A 17,496-nucleotide genomic window follows, 5' to 3' on the forward strand; every position below is an offset into this window, starting at 1 on the left:
ATCTCCCACTTCCCAAGGGACAGAGCCAGGATTCCAAACTGGAGAACCAGGACAGGGCTCAGTTCCATCTCCCACTTCCCAAGGGACAGAGCCAGGATCCCAAACTGGAGAACCAGGACAGGGCTCAGTTCCATCTCCCTTTCCCCATTCCCCACTCCCCATTTCCCACTCCCCATTCCCCATTCCCCACTCCTCATCCCCAGGAGCCAGAGCCAGGTTTTCCAAGCTGGAGAACCCTGGCACTGCTGAGTTCCATTCCCCATTCCCCATTCCCCATTCCCCATTCCCCATTCCCCATTCCCCATTCCCCATTTCCCACTCCCCATTTCCCACTCCCCAGGAGGCAGAGCCAGGTTTTCCAAGCTCAAGAACCCTGACAAATATTCAGTTCTATTTCCCATTTCCCAGGAAACAGAGACAGAATTCCAAGCTGGAGAACCCTGACACCATTCCCCAGGAGGCAGAGCTAGGTTTTCCAAGATGGAGAATCCATTCCCAGGACACAGAGCCAGAATTCCAAGCTGGAGAACCCATTCCCCATTCCCAGGAAACAGAGCCAGAATTCCAAGCTGAGGAACCCTGACACTGCTCAGTTCCATTCCCCATTCCCCATTCCCTATCCCCAGGAGGCAGAGCCAGAATTCCAAGCTCAAGAACCCTGACAAATGTTCAGTTCCATTTCCCATTTCCCAGGAAACAGAGACAGAATTCCAAGCTGAAGAACCCATTCCCAGGAGCCAGAGCCAGAATTCCTAGCTGAGGAACCCTGACCCTGCTCAGTTCCATTACTCCCCACCCCCAGGAGGCAGAGGCAGGATTCCAAGCCGCAGGAATGTCCCCAGAGGAGCCCCCAGGGTGGCCCTACCGTGCTCATGTGCAGCGGGAGGTTCTCGGTGTCCGTCTGCTCGTCCTGCTCTGAGGAATCCGTCTCCTCCATCTGCTGCATCTCCAGCTCAGAGGGCAGCAGAGCTGTCAGGTAGGGCACCGTGAAGGGCCTGGCAGCAATCACTGCCAGCAGGGAACACAGGGGGCACGGTCAGGAAGCTGGGAGAAATTCCTGCCCTCAGGAATTGGGGACAAAGGGATGGAGATCAAACATTTCGCCCGTTCTGGGTTTGGGTGCATTTCCTTTTCCTTTTTTGGATAATTTTCCTTACACTTCCTAAGGGTCAGGAAGGAAGTCCTGATCCCTGAAGAATGGCAGTCTCTACTTCCCAATTTTCTGATCCCTAAAAGATGGCAGTTTCTATTTCCCAATTTTCTCAAACATCCCAGGGATGGAGCAGCTCCTCCACTCCCAAAAGAGAGTGCCACTAAAAGATGGCACCCTCTCATTCCCAATTTTCTGATCCCTGAAGGATGGCACTCTCTCCTTCCCAATTTTCTGATCCCTGAAGGATGGCACCCTCTCATTCCCAATTTTCTGATCCCTGAAGGATGGCACTCTCTCCTTCCCAATTTTCTGATTCCCAAAAGATGGCACCCTCTCCTTCCCAATTTTCTGATCCCTGAAGGATGGCACTCTCTCCTTCCCAATTTTCTGATCCCTGAAGGATGGCACCCTCTCATTCCCAATTTTCTGATCCCTGAAGGATGGCACTCTCTCCTTCCCAATTTTCTGATCCCTGAAGGATGGCACTCTCTCCTTCCCAATTTTCTGATCCCTGAAGGATGGCACTCTCTCATTCCCAATTTTCTGAATCTCTTCACATTTCCAGCAGTGTTCCAACACAGAAAATCCTTCCTGAGCTCCACCATAAAATCCCAATTGTCTGGGAGACTGGGCTCCTCCTGAAGGCAGCAGGCCTTGGGGAAGTGGGAATTCTCAGCAGGCAAAGACAGGGGAATTCCAGCAGCAGGAAAATGTCAGGGAGAAAAAATTCCTTGGGGAGGTTACAGGGGGTGGAACCAGGACTGGGATGAGATTTGGATTTAGGCCTTCTCCACCAGGAGAATACAGGGAACCTTGAGGTTTTGCTTGCTTCTTTTCCTCCCCACTTTAACCCCCAATCCCTCCTTTCCCAACCTTCCATCGTGGCAATCCTTAAATCCTTTCCCCAAACCCTCCGATTCCAAGGATTCCCACACCCAGCAGGGCCAACACCAGGCAAGGGATGATCCCAAAGCCAAACCATGGAGGGACTGACACGGGAAGGTGCTGACATCGTCCTTGAAGAGGCTCTGGGTCTCGCCGGTCTTGGCCATGAAGCGGGTCAGGGCTCTCTCCACGTCCCGGCGCTGCGAGGCCGCCTTCTCCCGCAGCACCTGGTAATCGGACACCGGCTCCCGGTACGTCTGCGAGGGAGGCGGGGACGGTGAGAGAGCTGCAGCTCCGACAAACAGCCCGGGCATGGAGGAACTACAGCTCCGACAAACAGCCCGGCGATGGAGGAGCTGCAGCTCCGACAAACAGCCCGGGGATGGAGGAGCTACAGCTCCGACAAACAGCCCGGCGATGGAGGAGCTGCAGCTCCAAACAAACAGCCCGGGGATGGAGGAGCTGCAGCTCCAAACAAACAGCCCGGGGATGGAGGAGCTGCAGCTCCGACAAACAGCCCGGGGATGGAGGAGCTGCAGCTCCAAACAAACAGCCCGGGGATGGAGGAGCTGCAGCTCCGACAAACAGCCCGGCGATGGAGGAGCTGTCCGACAAACAGCCCGGGGATGGAGGAGCTGCAGCTCCAAACAAACAGCCCGGGCATGGAGGAGCTGCAGCTCCGACAAACAGCCCGGCGATGGAGGAGCTGCAGCTCCGACAAACAGCCCGGGGATGGAGGAGCTGCAGCTCCAAACAAACAGCCCGGGGATGGAGGAGCTGCAGCTCCAAACAAACAGCCCGGGGATGGAGGAGCTGCAGCTCCAAACAAACAGCCCGGGGATGGAGGAGCTGCAGCTCCAACAAACAGCCCGGGGATGGAGGAGCTGCAGCTCCAAACAAACAGCCCGGGCATGGAGGAGCTGCAGCTCCGACAAACAGCCCGGGCATGGAGGAGCTGCAGCTCCGACAAACAGCCCGGCGATGGAGGAGCTACAGCTCCAACAAACAGCCCGGGGATGGAGGAGCTACAGCTCCAACAAACAGCCCGGGGATGGAGGAGCTGCAGCTCCGACAAACAGCCCGGGGATGGAGGAGCTGCAGCTCCGACAAACAGCCCGGGGATGGAGGAGCTGCAGCTCCGACAAACAGCCCGGGCATGGAGGAGCTGCAGCTCCGACAAACAGCCCGGGCATGGAGGAGCTGCAGCTCCGACAAACAGCCCGGGGATGGAGGAGCTGCAGCTCCGACAAACAGCCCGGGGATGGAGGAGCTGCAGCTCCGACAAATAGCCCAGGGATGGAGGAACTCCTCCAAACAAACAGCCTGGGCATGGAGGAGCTGCAGCTCCAAACAAACAGCCCGTGCATGGAGGAACTCCTCCTTCAAACAGCCCGGGCATGGAGCAGCTCCTCCACTCCCAAACTTCACAGGGATGGAGCAGTTCCTCCTCCAAACAAACATCCCAGGGATGGAGTAGCTCCTCCTCCAAACATCCCAGGAATGGAGCAGCTCCTCCTCCAAACATTTCAGGGATGGAGCAGCTCCTCCTCCTCCAAACATCTCAGGGATGGAGCAGCTCCTCCTCCTTCAAACAGCGGGGATGGAGCAGTTCCTCCTCCTCCAAACATCCCAGGGATGGAGCAGCTCCTCCACTCCCAAAGATCCCAGGGATTCTGCCCTGGGAATGCTCTGGAGCAGGCAGTGGGAAGGATCCCATCCCAAGGGATGCCCACAACTCACACACAAGGAATATTCAAAGCCAGGAAAAACAATACCTTGGATAAACAGCACCAGCACTGAAGTGAAAAAAAAAAAAAAAAACCCAAAACACTTCTGGGGTTCTGGACTTCCAACAGATCCCAGGCAGCACAAAAACGAGGAATCCAGGGATTCTGGATGATTTCTGGATGGCAAGGGATGCCCAGAACCCCCAGAGAAGGAATGTGCCAGGTCAGGAGGAGTTTTTGGGTAAATGGCAGCAGGACTGCAGTGAATCCACCCCAACTCCTGGAACCCAGAGACCCCAAAGAGCCCCAAAATGTTGTTTTCACTCACTGGGGTCTTGATGTAGGTGTGGGGATCTGGGAACTCTGGGAAATGGCCGGGAATGTGGGGTGGGTGAGGCTTGTTCTGCCCAGCTGTCAGGGCTTTGGGGGTCACGGGCTGGTTTGTCACTGGAGCTGCAGGGGGAAAACAGCACAGGAATCAGGGAAAAGCCCACAGGAGTCAGGGAAAAACCCACAGGAGTCAGGGAAAAACCCACAGGAGTCAGGGAATACAGGAATCAGGGGAAAACAAACACAGGAATCTGGAAAAAAAAAACCCACAGGAATCAGGGAAAACAATAGAGGAATCAGGGGAAAACCCACAGGAGTCAGGGAAAACAGCACAGGAGTCAGGGAAACACACAGGGATCAGGGAACACAAAAAAGGAAAACACCACAGGAATCAGGGAACACAAAAAAGGAAAACAAAGGAATCAAGGAAAATACAGGAATTAGGGAAAACACCACAGGAATCAGGGGAAAATCCCACAGGAGTCAAGGAAAAGGAATCAGGGAACCCACAGGGATCCTCCTGCCCAGGGTCCCCCCAAAGCTCTGACCCCACCCCTGCCCTTGGGATCGGATCCCAGAAGGGAAAAGGATCCCCTGCCCCCTCCCGAGTGCCCCAGGAGCCCCAAATCCCTGGAGTTATCCCACAGGAAACTCAGGAGGAGCTGCCAGGGGGGCAGCAGGCAGGGGTGCCAGGCTGGCAGCAGGGAGGGGTGCCAGGGGGGCAGCAGGGGCAGCGGGGAGTGTGCCAGGGGTGCCAGGCAGGCAGGGGTGCCAGGGGGGCAGCAGGCAGGGGTGCCAGGCTGGCAGGGGTGCCAGGCTGGCAGCAGGGAGGGTGCCAGGGGTGCCAGGCTGGCAGCAGGGAGGGTGCCAGGCTGAGGGTGCCAGGCTGGCAGCAGGGGCAGCAGGGAGGGGTGCCAGGCTGGCAGCAGGCAGGGGTGCCAGGGGGGCAGCAGGCAGGGGTGCCAGGCTGGCAGCAGGCAGGGGTGCCAGGCTGGCAGGGGTGCCAGGCTGGCAGCAGGGAGGGTGCCAGGCTGGCAGCAGGCAGGGGTGCCAGGCTGACAGGGGTGCCAGGCTGGCAGCAGGGAGGGTGCCAGGGGTGCCAGGCTGGCAGCAGGCAGGGTGCCAGGGGTGCCAGGCTGGCAGCAGGGAGGGTGCCAGGCTGAGGGTGCCAGCCCAGGGCAGTGCCCCACGCACGGGCAGTGATCACCATCCTCTGGGAGCGCTTGGCGTAGGCAGGAAGGGTTTCCACGTTGAAGCCTGGAACACACAAGAGGAGAAGAGGAATTCATCCTGTCAGAATCCAGGATTTTGGGGTTTTTTCCCCCAAATTGGACAGGGATGGGATGGGCCAGGGGGGCAGAAGGTGGGAAGGATCAGGGACAGCCACCAGCTGGGTGTGGCCCCAGCACAGGGCACCTTCACTGAGATATTTCATAAAAACCCTTCCCTTAGGAATTTTCTTCTCCTGAGAAGCTGAGAGGCCTCAAAAATTAAACAAAAACATTGATTTTCTACTGCTGTGGAATCAGCAGGTGCATCTTTGATTAATCTGATGTGATTGTTATTAATTAATGGCCAATCACAGCTGTCTCAAACTCTCTGGTCACCCACAAGATTTTATTATCATCCCTCCCTTTCCTTTCAAGCCTTCTAGGAAATCCTTTTAATATAATATATTTATGGTTATTTATGATTATTTATATTTATTATGGTTATTTATATTTATTTTTATGGTTATTTACATTTATTATGGTTGTTTATATTTATTATGGTTATTTATTTATTTTTATGGTTATTTATATTTATTATGGTTATTTATATTTATTTTTATGGTTATTTATATTTATTATGGTTATTTATATTTATTTTTATGGCTATTTATATTTATTATGGTTATTTATATTTATTTTTATGATTATTTATATTTATTATGGTTATTTATATTTATTATGATATAAATATAAATAACAATATTTGAAAAATATTTATTTATGTATTTATTTATTTAAAATAAATATTTATTTATTTTTATGGTTATTTATATTAATTATGGTTATTTATATTACTTTTAATTTCTTTTTTAAATTTATGATTTCATATAATATATGTGTGGTGGTGTTCACAGGGGTCCCAGGAGGAGGGAAGAGATGAGGGTCTGACTCCATGGTTCAGAAGGCTGAGTTATTATTTTATGATTTATATTATATTAAAACTGTACTAAAAGAATAGAAGAAAGGATTTCATCAGAAGGTGAGCAAGGAAAGGAAGGGTTGATAATAAAATCCTGTGGCTGAGCAGAGTTTGAGCCAGCTGGGCTGTGATTGGCCATTAATTAAAACGAACTACATGAGATTAATTAAAGATGCACCTGTTGATTCCACAGCAGCAGAATCATTGTTTATATTTTATTTTTAAGGCTTTTCAGGAAATAAAATCCTAAAGAAACAAGATAATAAAATCTTGTGATTGAGCAGAGAGTCTGAGCCAGCTGGGCTGGGATTGGCCATTAATTAAAAACAACCAGATGAGATAATTAAAGAAGCACCTGTTGATTCCACAGCAGCAGAGAATCATTGTTTATATTTTATTTTTAAGGCTTCTCAGGAAAAATAATCCCAAGGAAAGGATTTTCCATAAAATATCTCTGTGACAATCACAAAATTAAAGATGCACCTGTTGATTCCACAGCAGCAGAATCATTGTTTATGTTTTATTTTTGAGACTTCTCAGGAAAAAAAATCCTAAGGAAACAAGATAATAAAATCTTGTGGCTGACCAGAGAGTCTGAGCCAGCTGGATTGGCCATTAATTAAAAACAACCAGATGAGATTAATTAAAGATGCACCTGTTGATTCCACAGCAGAGAATCATTGTTTATGTTTTATTTCTGAGGCTTCTCAGGAAAAATAATCCTAGGGAAAGGATTTTCCATAAAATATCTGTGACAATCCCAAATTAATCAATCAGAAATGCAGAGTCAGATCCTCGCCTCCCCCCTGCCCTGTGGGCCCCAGCCCAATCCCAGATTTTGGGGGGCCGTGTGCCAGTGCAGGGGGAAGGGGCAGCTCACCCATCTCCACCAGGGTCACCACGATGTCCGAGAGCGTGGGCTGGGTCCTGGCCGTGTGCTCGCAGTAGGATTTGGCACTCCTCCCAATTTCTGAGATGTCTGCAGGGTAAAAGCACCAGGGGTGGGGAATTCTCAACCAACACAGCAAAAAATTCCAAAAAAAACCCCAAAACCAACCCCTGGGGTGGAGCATTTTGCAGGATGGGGGGTTGAAATAAAGCCTGGGGATGGTAAAGATTAAAAAAATCAGGGTTGGCACATGTGGGAACTCAGAACATCACTCCTGATGTCCAGAGCTACCCAGAGAACCCTTGAGGGGCTCGGGGGCCTTGGAATGTTGCCAGAAGCACTTGGGGGATGGATTTGGATCCATTTGGGGATGTGGCACCTGTGTGTGAGGAGATGGAACCTGTGGGAATTACCCAGGTGTGAATGGTGAAGGGAAACACGTAGTTATAGGGTAAATTACAGATTTTGGGGTTTCTGTACAATGGAGGCAAGATGGAGGAAACAAGGCATGTCACAAGACTCTTCCTCCTTCTTCTTGTTGTCCATCTCCTGGTGTTGTGTTGGCACTTGGGGATTGCTCTGGGGTAAGAGTGTATCCGCTGACGAGGGTGACAGGAATTGGGGATAAAAAGTAAATCTGATATATGGAGTTTTTGTTATAAAAGATGTGGCCAGAGTGCCTTTGGCTGCCCTGCTGGTCAGATCCAGGTCGGGCAGAGAAGGGACTTTACAGATAAGAAACAATAAACAATTCTGAAGACCCAAAAACCCAGAGTCCAGACTCATCTTTTGAGACCCAGCCTGCCAGAACCACCCTGGGCGTGTGTGGGCACAGAGACAAACAGCCAAACTCCACAGGCACGGAGGTAAATGTGGATTTGGGGAGGACTCTGAGATCCCTGAGCACATCCAGAGGGGACAGCGAGGCTGGGAACACAAATCCTGAGGGAGCTGGGGGTGCCCAGCCTGGAGGAAAGGAGAGCCAGGGGTGCCCTCGGCACCCTGCACCCCCTGGAGCTGCCCGTGCCCAGCTGGAGCTGGCAGTGCCAGGGGGCACAGCCTGGAGCTGGGCAAGGGAAATTCGGGATGGATACTGGGGAAAAGGTGTTTGTGGAATGGGGGATGAAGTTCTGGAATGTTCTGCCCGGGGAGGGGGGGGAGTCACCATCGCTGGGGGTGTTTGAGTCGGAGGTTGGATGTGGGATTGGGGCCTTGGATTTGGGGATGATTTTGGGGATTTGTGCCTTGGACTGGGGCTCATGCCAGGGAATTTGGGCTGATTTTTGGGATTGGTGCCATGGATTGGGCTGATTACATGAATTTGTGCCTTGGACTGGGGGCTGATTCCAAGGACTGGAGGCTGTTTTTTGGTATTTGTGCCTTGGATTGGGGTTGATTTTTGGGATTGGTGCCATGAACTGAGGCTGATTTTTGGTATTTGTGCCTTGAATTAGGGCTGACATTTGGGATTGGTGCCATGGACTGGGGCTGATCTTTTGGGATTGGTGCCATGGACTGGGGCTGACATTTGGGATTGGTGCCATGGACTGGGGCTGACATTTGGGATTGGTGCCATGGACTGGGGCTGATTTTTTGGGATTAGTGCCATGGACTGGGGCTGACATTTGGGATTGGTGCCATGGACTGGGGCTGACATTTGGGATTGGTGCCAGGGACTGGGGCTGACATTTGGGATTGGTGCCAGGGACTGGGGCTGACATTTGGGATTGGTGCCATGGACTGGGGCTGACATTTGGGATTGGTGCCATGGATTGGGGCTGACATTTGGGATTGGTGCCATGGACTGGGGCTGACATTTGGGATTGGTGCCATGGATTGGGGCTGACATTTGGGATTGGTGCCATGGACTGGGGCTGACATTTGGGATTGGTGCCATGGATTGGGGCTGACATTTGGGATTGCTGCCATGGACTGGGGCTGACATTTGGGATTGCTGCCATGGACTGGGGCTGACATTTGGGATTGGTGCCATGGACTGGGGCTGACATTTGGGATTGGTGCCATGGATTGGGGCTGACATTTGGGATTGGTGCCATGGACTGGGGCTGACATTTGGGATTGGTGCCATGGATTGGGGCTGACATTTGGGATTGCTGCCATGGACTGGGGCTGACATTTGGGATTGCTGCCATGGACTGGGGCTGACATTTGGGATTGGTGCCATGGACTGGGGCTGACATTTGGGATTGGTGCCATGGACTGGGGCTGACATTTGGGATTGGTGCCAGGGACTGGGGCTGACATTTGGGATTGGTGCCATGGACTGGGGGCTGACATTTGGGATTGGTGCCATGGATTGGGGCTGACATTTGGGATTGGTGCCATGGATTGGGGCTGACATTTGGGATTGGTGCCATGGACTGGGGCTGACATTTGGGATTGGTGCCATGGACTGGGGCTGACATTTGGGATTGGTGCCATGGATTGGGGCTGACATTTGGGATTGTTGCCTTGCACTGAGCGCTGATTTTCGGGATTCACTGGCAGTGCCAGGGCTGCCCCCATGCCCTGGCAGCTCCCTGCCCAGGCTGTCCCAGTGTGAGGAGCAGAGCCAGCCCCTGGTGGGCGGGCAGGGGGCACTCACAGCTCTGGATCATCTCGGTCAGCGTCTCCACCGCCGCCTTCTCGGCGCTCTCGAAGCCGGCCTCGGTCAGCAGCGAGCTCACCACCACCTGCAGCGTGCGGCGCCGCGCCAGCTGGTAATTGTCTGCGGGGGTGCCCGCCTGCTTGCTGCCCCTCTGCCAGGGAAACGGGAATTATTATGGGATGGGATCCATGGGAATTGTCTGCGGGGGTGCCAGCCTGCTTGCTGCCCCTCTGCCAGGGGGGAAACTGAGTCAGAGATCCATGGGATCCACGGGATGGGATGGGATGGGATCCATGGGATTGGATGGGATGGGATCCATGGGATGGGATCCATGGGATGGGATGGGATGGGATGGGATCCATGGGATGGGATCCATGGGATTGGATGGGATGGGATCCATGGGATGGGATGGGATCCATGGGATGGGATCCATGGGATGGGATGAGATGGGATCCATGGGATGGGATCCATGGGACGGGATGGGATCCTTGGGATGGGATGGGGCAGGGAGCAGGGAATGGAAGGGTTTGGAAGCAGGGACTGGGAAAGGTCACAGAGCAGGTGGAGGGAACATGGAGCAGGGACTGGGAAGGATTTGGGATCAGGTGATGGGAAGGGTCACAGAGCAGGAACACAGGCACACACACACGTGTGTCCTATACACTCACACGCACACGTTGACACGTGTGTGTATATATATATATAAATAAATGTAAATATTGATATAAATACGTATATTCACACACGTGTCCTTAAAGAACCTCCCAGACACTTTTTAGGACGCGGCCCCTTTAAGGACACACCCACAAGCCCCGCCCCGACCCCACCAGCCAATTGAAGCGCGCCATCCTCAGCCAATCAAACCCCGCCTCCCCTCGGCCACTCCAGCCAATCAGCGCCTCCCTCACTCCACCCGCCGCCTCCACGTTCCGCGGCCTGGCCGCGGCCGCCTCCGCGCCCTGAAGGGATCGAGCGCTGCCGCCCCGCCCGACCCCACCGGGAACCCGCCGGGAGCCCGCCCTCACAGCCCCGCGCCCCGGGGATCAGCCGCCGTTACCGTGCCGGAGCCCCCGGACGTTGTGTCAGCCATCTTGGAGCCATATGGAGCTGTGCGCATGCGCCAGGTGCGGGCGGGGCGGTGGGCGGGAGCGCGGGGCATTGTGGGAGTTGTAGTGCGGAGAAGGGGCAACATCTGGATGCACCCACCCTCCCTCCCCCCCGCACATCTGGAGATCCCGAGCGGGTGGAGCGAGATGAGATTGATGGTCCCGCCCATCCCAAACCGGACAGGACACGAGGAGCGCGAGGATTTTGCCGAGTCAGCAAAGTCTCCATTGAAACCTGATTTATCATATCCCGATTTATAACATCCCAATTTATCCCATCCCGATTTATGATATCCCGATTTATCCCATCCCAGTTTATGATATCCCGATTTATCCCATCCCGATTTATGATATCGCAATTTATTTATTATTTATATATATATATATAATTTATTATCATTTATTTATTTCATTTATTTACGACACCCCAATTTATGATCTCCTAATTTATAACATCCCAATTTATGCTATCCTGATTTATGGCATCCCTGGAGCTCCTTAATTCCAGGCTGCCCTTGAGCCAGGATCAAACTTTGCCTGCTCCACTCATTAACTCCTTTCTTGCTGATTAGGCTGGAAAGGGCACAAAGAACATCCTGATTTGAGATAATCGGGATTTATCCCACATTTTCGTGGTGATTTATCCTGATTTATCCCACATTTTGATCGTGATTTATCCCGCATTTTGATCATGATTTATCCTGATTTATCCCACATTTTGATCGTGATTTATCCCGCATTTTGATCATTATTTATCCCACATTTTGATGGTGATTTATCCTGATTTATGCCACATTTTGATCGCGATTTATCCCGCATTTTGATTGTGATTTATCCTGATTTATCCCACATTTTGATCGTGATTTATCCCACATTTTTATCATGATTTATCCCACATTTTTATCCTGATTTATCCCACATTTTGATGGTGATTTATCCTGATTTATGCCACACTTTGATCGCGATTTATCGCGATTTATCCCGCATTTTGCACGGAGCCCCGCTGCCAGCAGAGGGCACAGGCACACAGGCGTTTTTCGGTTGGGACCGAGAAAATTCTGATTATTTCTTCATTCACAAACCGAATCAGCAGCACCGAATGAATTCATGGCCGTTTTCACAACCCCTCAGCTGTGAAAATCCACCCCCCAAAAAAATCCAGCCCAAAAAATCCACCCCAAAAAATTCATCCCAAAAAATTCCCCCAAAAAAACCCACCCAAAAAATCCATGCAAAAAATCCCACCCCATAAAATTCACCCAAAAAATCAACCCCAGAAAATCCCACCCAAAAATGCTGCCCTTTTGGGGACAATTCCCGCCCTTTTGGGGACAGCTCCTGCCCTTTGGGGACAAGTCCCGCCCCTTTGGGGACAAGTCCCGCCCCTTTTGGGACAAGTCCCGCCCCTTTGGGGACAATTCCCGCCCTATTTGGGGACAAGTCCCGCCCCTTTGGGGACAATTCCCGCCCTTTTTGGAAATCGAGAGTCGGGAGTGGGGCAGGAGAGGGGGGGACAGTCCCTGATAATGTCCCCAAGGGTGACAGCCCTTGAGGAGGGGACAATCCCTGATAATGTCCCCAAGGAGAGGACAGTCCCTGATAATGTCCCCTGGGATGGCAGCCCCAAGGGAGGGGACAGTCTCTGATAATGTCCCTAAGGGTGACAGCCCCAAGGGAGGGGACACAATCCCTGACAATGTCCCCAGGGATGGCAGCAGCCCCAAGGGAGGGGACAGTCCCTGATAATGTCCCCAGGGGTGGCACCCCTAAAGGAGGGGACAATCCCTGATAATGTCCCCAAGGAGAGGACAGTCCCTGATAATGTCCCCATGGATGGCAGCAGCACCAAGGGAGGGGACACAGCCCCTGATAAAGTCCCCAAGGGTGACAGCCCCAGAGGTGGCAGCAGCCCCCAGGGAGGGGACAGTCCCTGATAAAGTCCCCAAGGGTGACAGTCCCTGACAATGTCCCCAGGGATGGCAGCAGCCCTAAGGGAGAGGACACAGCCCCAGTCAAGTCCCCAAGGGTGACAGCCCCAAGGGAGGGGACAGTCTCTGATAATGTCCCTAAGGGTGACAGCCCCAAGGGAGGGGACACAATCCCTGACAATGTCCCCAGGGATGGCAGCAGCCTCAAGGGAGGGGACAGTCCCTGATAATGTCCCCAGGGGTGGCACCCCTAAAGGAGGGGACAATCCCTGATAATGTCCCCAAGGGTGACAGCCCCAAAAGGACGGGACAGTCCCTGATAATGTCCCCTGGGATGGCAGCCCAGAGGAGGGGACAATCCCTGATAAAGTCCCCAAGAGTGACAGCCCCCAGGGAGGGGACAGTCCTTGATAATGTCCCCATGGATGGCAGCCCCAAGGGAGGGGACAATCCCTGATAATGTCCCCAAGGGTGACAGCCACAAAGGAGGGGACAATCCCTGATAAAGTCCCCAAGGGTGACAGCCCCAAAAGGGGACAGTCCCTGATAATGTCCCCAAGGATGGCAGCAGCCCCAAGAGAGAGGACACAGCCCCAGTGAAGTCCCCAGGGATGGCAGCCCTAAGGGAGGGGACAGTCCCTGACCATGTCCCCAGGGATGGGACAGTCCCTGATAAAGTCCCCAGGGGTGACAGCCCCAAGGGAGGGGACAGTGCCCAATGAAGTCCCCAAGGAGGGGACAGTCCCTGATAAAGTCCCCAGGGGTGACAGCCCCAAAAGGAGGGGACAGTCCCTGACAATGTCCCCAGGGATGGCAGCAGCCCCCAGGGAGGGGACAGTCCCTGACAATGTCCCCAGGGGTGACAGCCCCCAGGGAGGGGACAGGGCCGGTGCTTTGCAGAGCTCAGCGCTCCCCCAGCCCCTGGGCTGCACTGGGGGGCTCTGAGCTGATTTTCGGGGTGCAGAAGCCGCTCTGGGGACACCCCCGGAGGTGCCACCTGCACAGCCAGCCCTGCAGGTGGGCACAGATCGTTGCTCAGCAGTTTGGGGTTAAATTCTGTTGGTTTTGTTTTGGTTTTTTTCCCCCCCCCCCCGTTTTATTTTTCACTCTGCAGGAAGTACAGAAACACTTTTGAGCGCTCACCGTTGTGTTTGGCGGGTAAAAATAAATTTGTGGGGCACAACGGGTTTGGGGGGAGCCCCAGAAATCTGTGGGGGCAAAGGCAGCTCTGTGGTTTTGGGGTTTTTTTTTTTTTTGGTTTTTGTTGTTTCCAGGGGAACCATCCTGGGGTGGGGGAAAGCTCTGAGAGCTGAAGGGCTGAGGAAAAAATTGGGATTTCCATTCCAAATCCTGCAGAGATGAGGAAAATTGTGGAATTTCCATTCCAAACCTGCGGGGCTGAAGAAAAAAATTGGGATTTCTATTCCAAACCTTGCAAGGCTGAGGAAAAAATTGGGGATTTCCATTCCAAAATTGGGGATTTCCATTCCAAAATGGGGGATTTCCATTCCAAAATTGGGGATTTCCATTCCAAAATTTGGGATTTCCATTCCAAACTTTGAGATTTCCATTCCAAAGTTTGGGGATTTCCATTCCAAAACTTGGGATTTCCATTCCAAAATTGGGGATTTCCATTCCAAAATTGGGGATTTCCATTCCAAAATTGGGGATTTCCATTCCAAAATTTGGGATTTCCGTTTCAAACCCTGCAGAGATGAGGAAAATGGTGGAAATTCCATTCTAAACCTTGCAGGGGTGAGGAAAAATGTGGGATTTCCATTCGAAACTTTGGGATTTCCATTCCAAAATTGGGGATTTCCATTCCAGACCCTGCAGGGCTGAGGGAAATGTGGGATTTCCCTGCAGTTTGCTGGCACAGCTGCCTCTGGGAGCGCAGGCAGCTCTTCCCCCTGGATCTGTGGGGTGCTGATAGCTCAGGGCAGCCTCTCCCTGTGCTGGGGACAGGGACAGGGCCAGGGCCAGCAGGGCTGGCAGTGCTGTCACCCCTGTCCCCACCCCACACCTTCGTGTGGCTCATTTCTGCTTCGAGGGCAGCTCCATTCTGAGAAACCCCAGGAACCCCCCCCCCAAAAAAAGGAGTTTTTGCTTTATCTCTGCCTGGAGCTGCAGGAGAACAAAAAAAAAAAAAGAGTTTTTGTTTTATCTCTGCCCTTTCTGCCCCCACAGGGCCTCGATAGCTCCAGGCTGGGCTGGCAGGATTAGACACCGAGGTGCCACCTGTGAGGAGGCTCTCCCCAAAGTTCACAGAGTGTTCATCTCCCAAAACCCCAAATTCACTGGGTGTTCATCTCCCAAAACCCCAAAGTTCAGAGAATGTTCATCTCCCAAAACCCCAAAACTTCTCTGGGTGTTCATCTCCCAAAACCCCAAAACTTCTCTGGGTGTTCATCTCCAAAACCCCAAACTATCTCCACAACCCCAAACTTCACCCAATGTTCATCTCCAAAACCCCAAAACTTCACTGGGTGTTCATCCCCCAAAACCCCAAATTTCTCTGGACATTTGTCTCCCCAAACCCCAAACTTCACTGGATATTTCACTCCCTCAACTCCCAAAGCCCCAAATTTCACTCAGTGTTCATCTCCAAAAACCCCAAACTCCTCCAGATGTTTGCCTCCCAAAACCCCAAACTTCACTGGCTGTTGGTCCCCCAGAGAACACCCAGTGAAATTTGGGGTTCTGGAGATGAACACCTGGTAAAGTTTGGGGTTCTGGAGGTGAATACCTGGTAAAATTTGGGTTTTGGAGATGAACACCCAGTGAAGTTTTGGGGTTTTGGGGAAACAAAGACCCGGTAAAGTTTGGGGTTCTGGAGGTGAACACCTGGTAAATTTGGGGTTTTGGAGATGAACATTGGGTGAAGTTTGGGGTTTTGGAGGTAGTTTGGGGTTCTGGAGATGAACACCCAGAGAAGTTTTGGGGTTTTGGGAGATGAACTCTCTGTGAGGTTTGGGGTTTTGGGAGACAAAGACCCAGTGAAGTTTTGGGGTTTGGGGAGATGAACACCTGGTAAAATTTGGGGTTTTGGAGGTGAACACCCAGTGAAGTTTGGGGTTCTGGAGATAGTTTGGGGTTCTGGAGGTGAACACCCAGTGAAGTTTGGGGTTCTGGAGATAGTTTGGGGTTCTGGAGATGAACACCTGGTAAAGTTTGGGGTTCTGGAGATGAACACCCAGTGAAGTTTGGGGTTCTGGAGATAGTTTGGGGTTCTGGAGGTGAACACCTGGTAAAGTTTGGGGTTCTGGAGATGAACACCCAGTGAAGTTTGGGGTTCTGGAGATGAACACCCAGTGAAGTTTGGGGTTCTGGAGATAGTTTGGGGTTCTGGAGGTGAACACCTGGTAAAGTTTGGGGTTCTGGAGATAGTTTGGGGTTCTGGAGGTGAACACCTGGTAAAGTTTGGGGTTTGGCTGGGAAATCCCTGTTAAAGGCAGGAGCAGCCCCAGGGCAGGAGGCTGAGGAGCGTTTTGCTGTCCCCACTTGGGTTTGGGGTCCTGGGGGGCTCCGAGCCCCCCCAGCCCCGGGCAGGACGGGGAAAGGCTCCAAGTGCCAACAAAAGCTGCAGCTCCGGCAGGGCTGGGAGCAAACTCTGCCTCAGCCCCCCCAAACCCCCCGGGGCTGGGAGCCGGGCCGGGAGCCTGGAGAGGTTTCCTGGAGACCCCAGCACAGCCCGGGCAATGCCGGACCCCGCTCCGGCCACCGCCCCCGGCTGCCAGCAGAGCTGGCTCTGCCACTTCCTGCGGGACCGTGCCAGCTGCTGGCACCGGGACAGCGACACAGCCCGGGGTGTCCCCTGGGGGGATTCAAGGGACAGGGACACAGCCCGGGGTGTCCCCTGGGGGGCTCTCAGGGACAGGGACAGCAGCCTGGGGGGTTCTTGGGGACAGGGACACAGCCCGGGGTGTCCCCTGGGGGGATTCAAGGGACAGGGACACAGCCGGGGGTGTCCCCTGGGGGGCTCTCAGGGACAGCCACACAGCCGGGGGTGTCCCCTGGGGGGCTTCAAGGGACAGGGACACAGCCGGGGGTGTCCCGGACAGGGACAGCAGCCTGGGGGGTTCTTGGGGACAGGGACACAGCCGGGGGTGTCCCCTGGGGGGCTCTCAGGGACAGCGACACAGCCCGGGGTGTCCCCTGGGGGGCTCTCAGGGACAGCCACACAGCCGGGGGTGTCCCCTGGGGGGATTCAAGGGACAGGGATAGCAGCCTGGGGGCTCTCAGGGGACAGGGACACAGATCCTGGGGACTGTCCCCTGTCTGGAGAGCTCTCAGGGGACAGGAACAGGGACACAGAGCCTGGGGGGTTCTTGGGGACAGGGACACTCAGCCTGGGGATTGTCCCTTGTGGGGCCCTCAGGGACAGGGGCAGCAGCCGGGGGGGCTCTTGGGGACAGGGACACTCAGCCTGGGAGGGGGGGGGGTGTCCCCTGGGGGGAGGACTCAAGGGACAGGGACACAGAGCCTGGGTGCTGTCACCTCTCTGCAGAGCCTGGGGGGCTCCCAGGGGACAGGGACACCCATCCTAGGTGTTGTCCCCCATCTGCAGAGCCTGGGGACTCTTGGACAGGGACACAGAGCCTGGGTGCTGTCCCCTGTCCCTGTCCCTGGGCGTTCTCAGAGCTGAAACCACAACGGTTCTTGCAAATCATCCCCGGGCAG

General features: G+C 53.5%; 1 protein-coding gene across 1 annotated transcript; it reads right to left on the bottom strand.

Moving 5' to 3' along the window:
* Positions 1–589: 589 nt before the first annotated feature.
* On the bottom strand, positions 590–10,956 carry TAF8 (TATA-box binding protein associated factor 8). Its single transcript, XM_050984958.1, has 8 exons — positions 10,840–10,956; positions 9,780–9,933; positions 7,166–7,264; positions 5,290–5,352; positions 4,094–4,218; positions 2,148–2,295; positions 866–1,008; positions 590–616 (listed from the first exon to the last, which is right to left on the bottom strand). Exons 1-8 carry the CDS (start codon positions 10,939–10,941, stop codon positions 590–592), a joined length of 861 nt encoding a protein of 286 aa, XP_050840915.1. The 5' UTR covers positions 10,942–10,956.
* Positions 10,957–17,496: the final 6,540 nt, after the last annotated feature.

Source organism: Serinus canaria, chromosome 26 (assembly GCF_022539315.1).
Source record: "Serinus canaria isolate serCan28SL12 chromosome 26, serCan2020, whole genome shotgun sequence".
NCBI lineage: Eukaryota > Metazoa > Chordata > Aves > Passeriformes > Fringillidae > Serinus > Serinus canaria.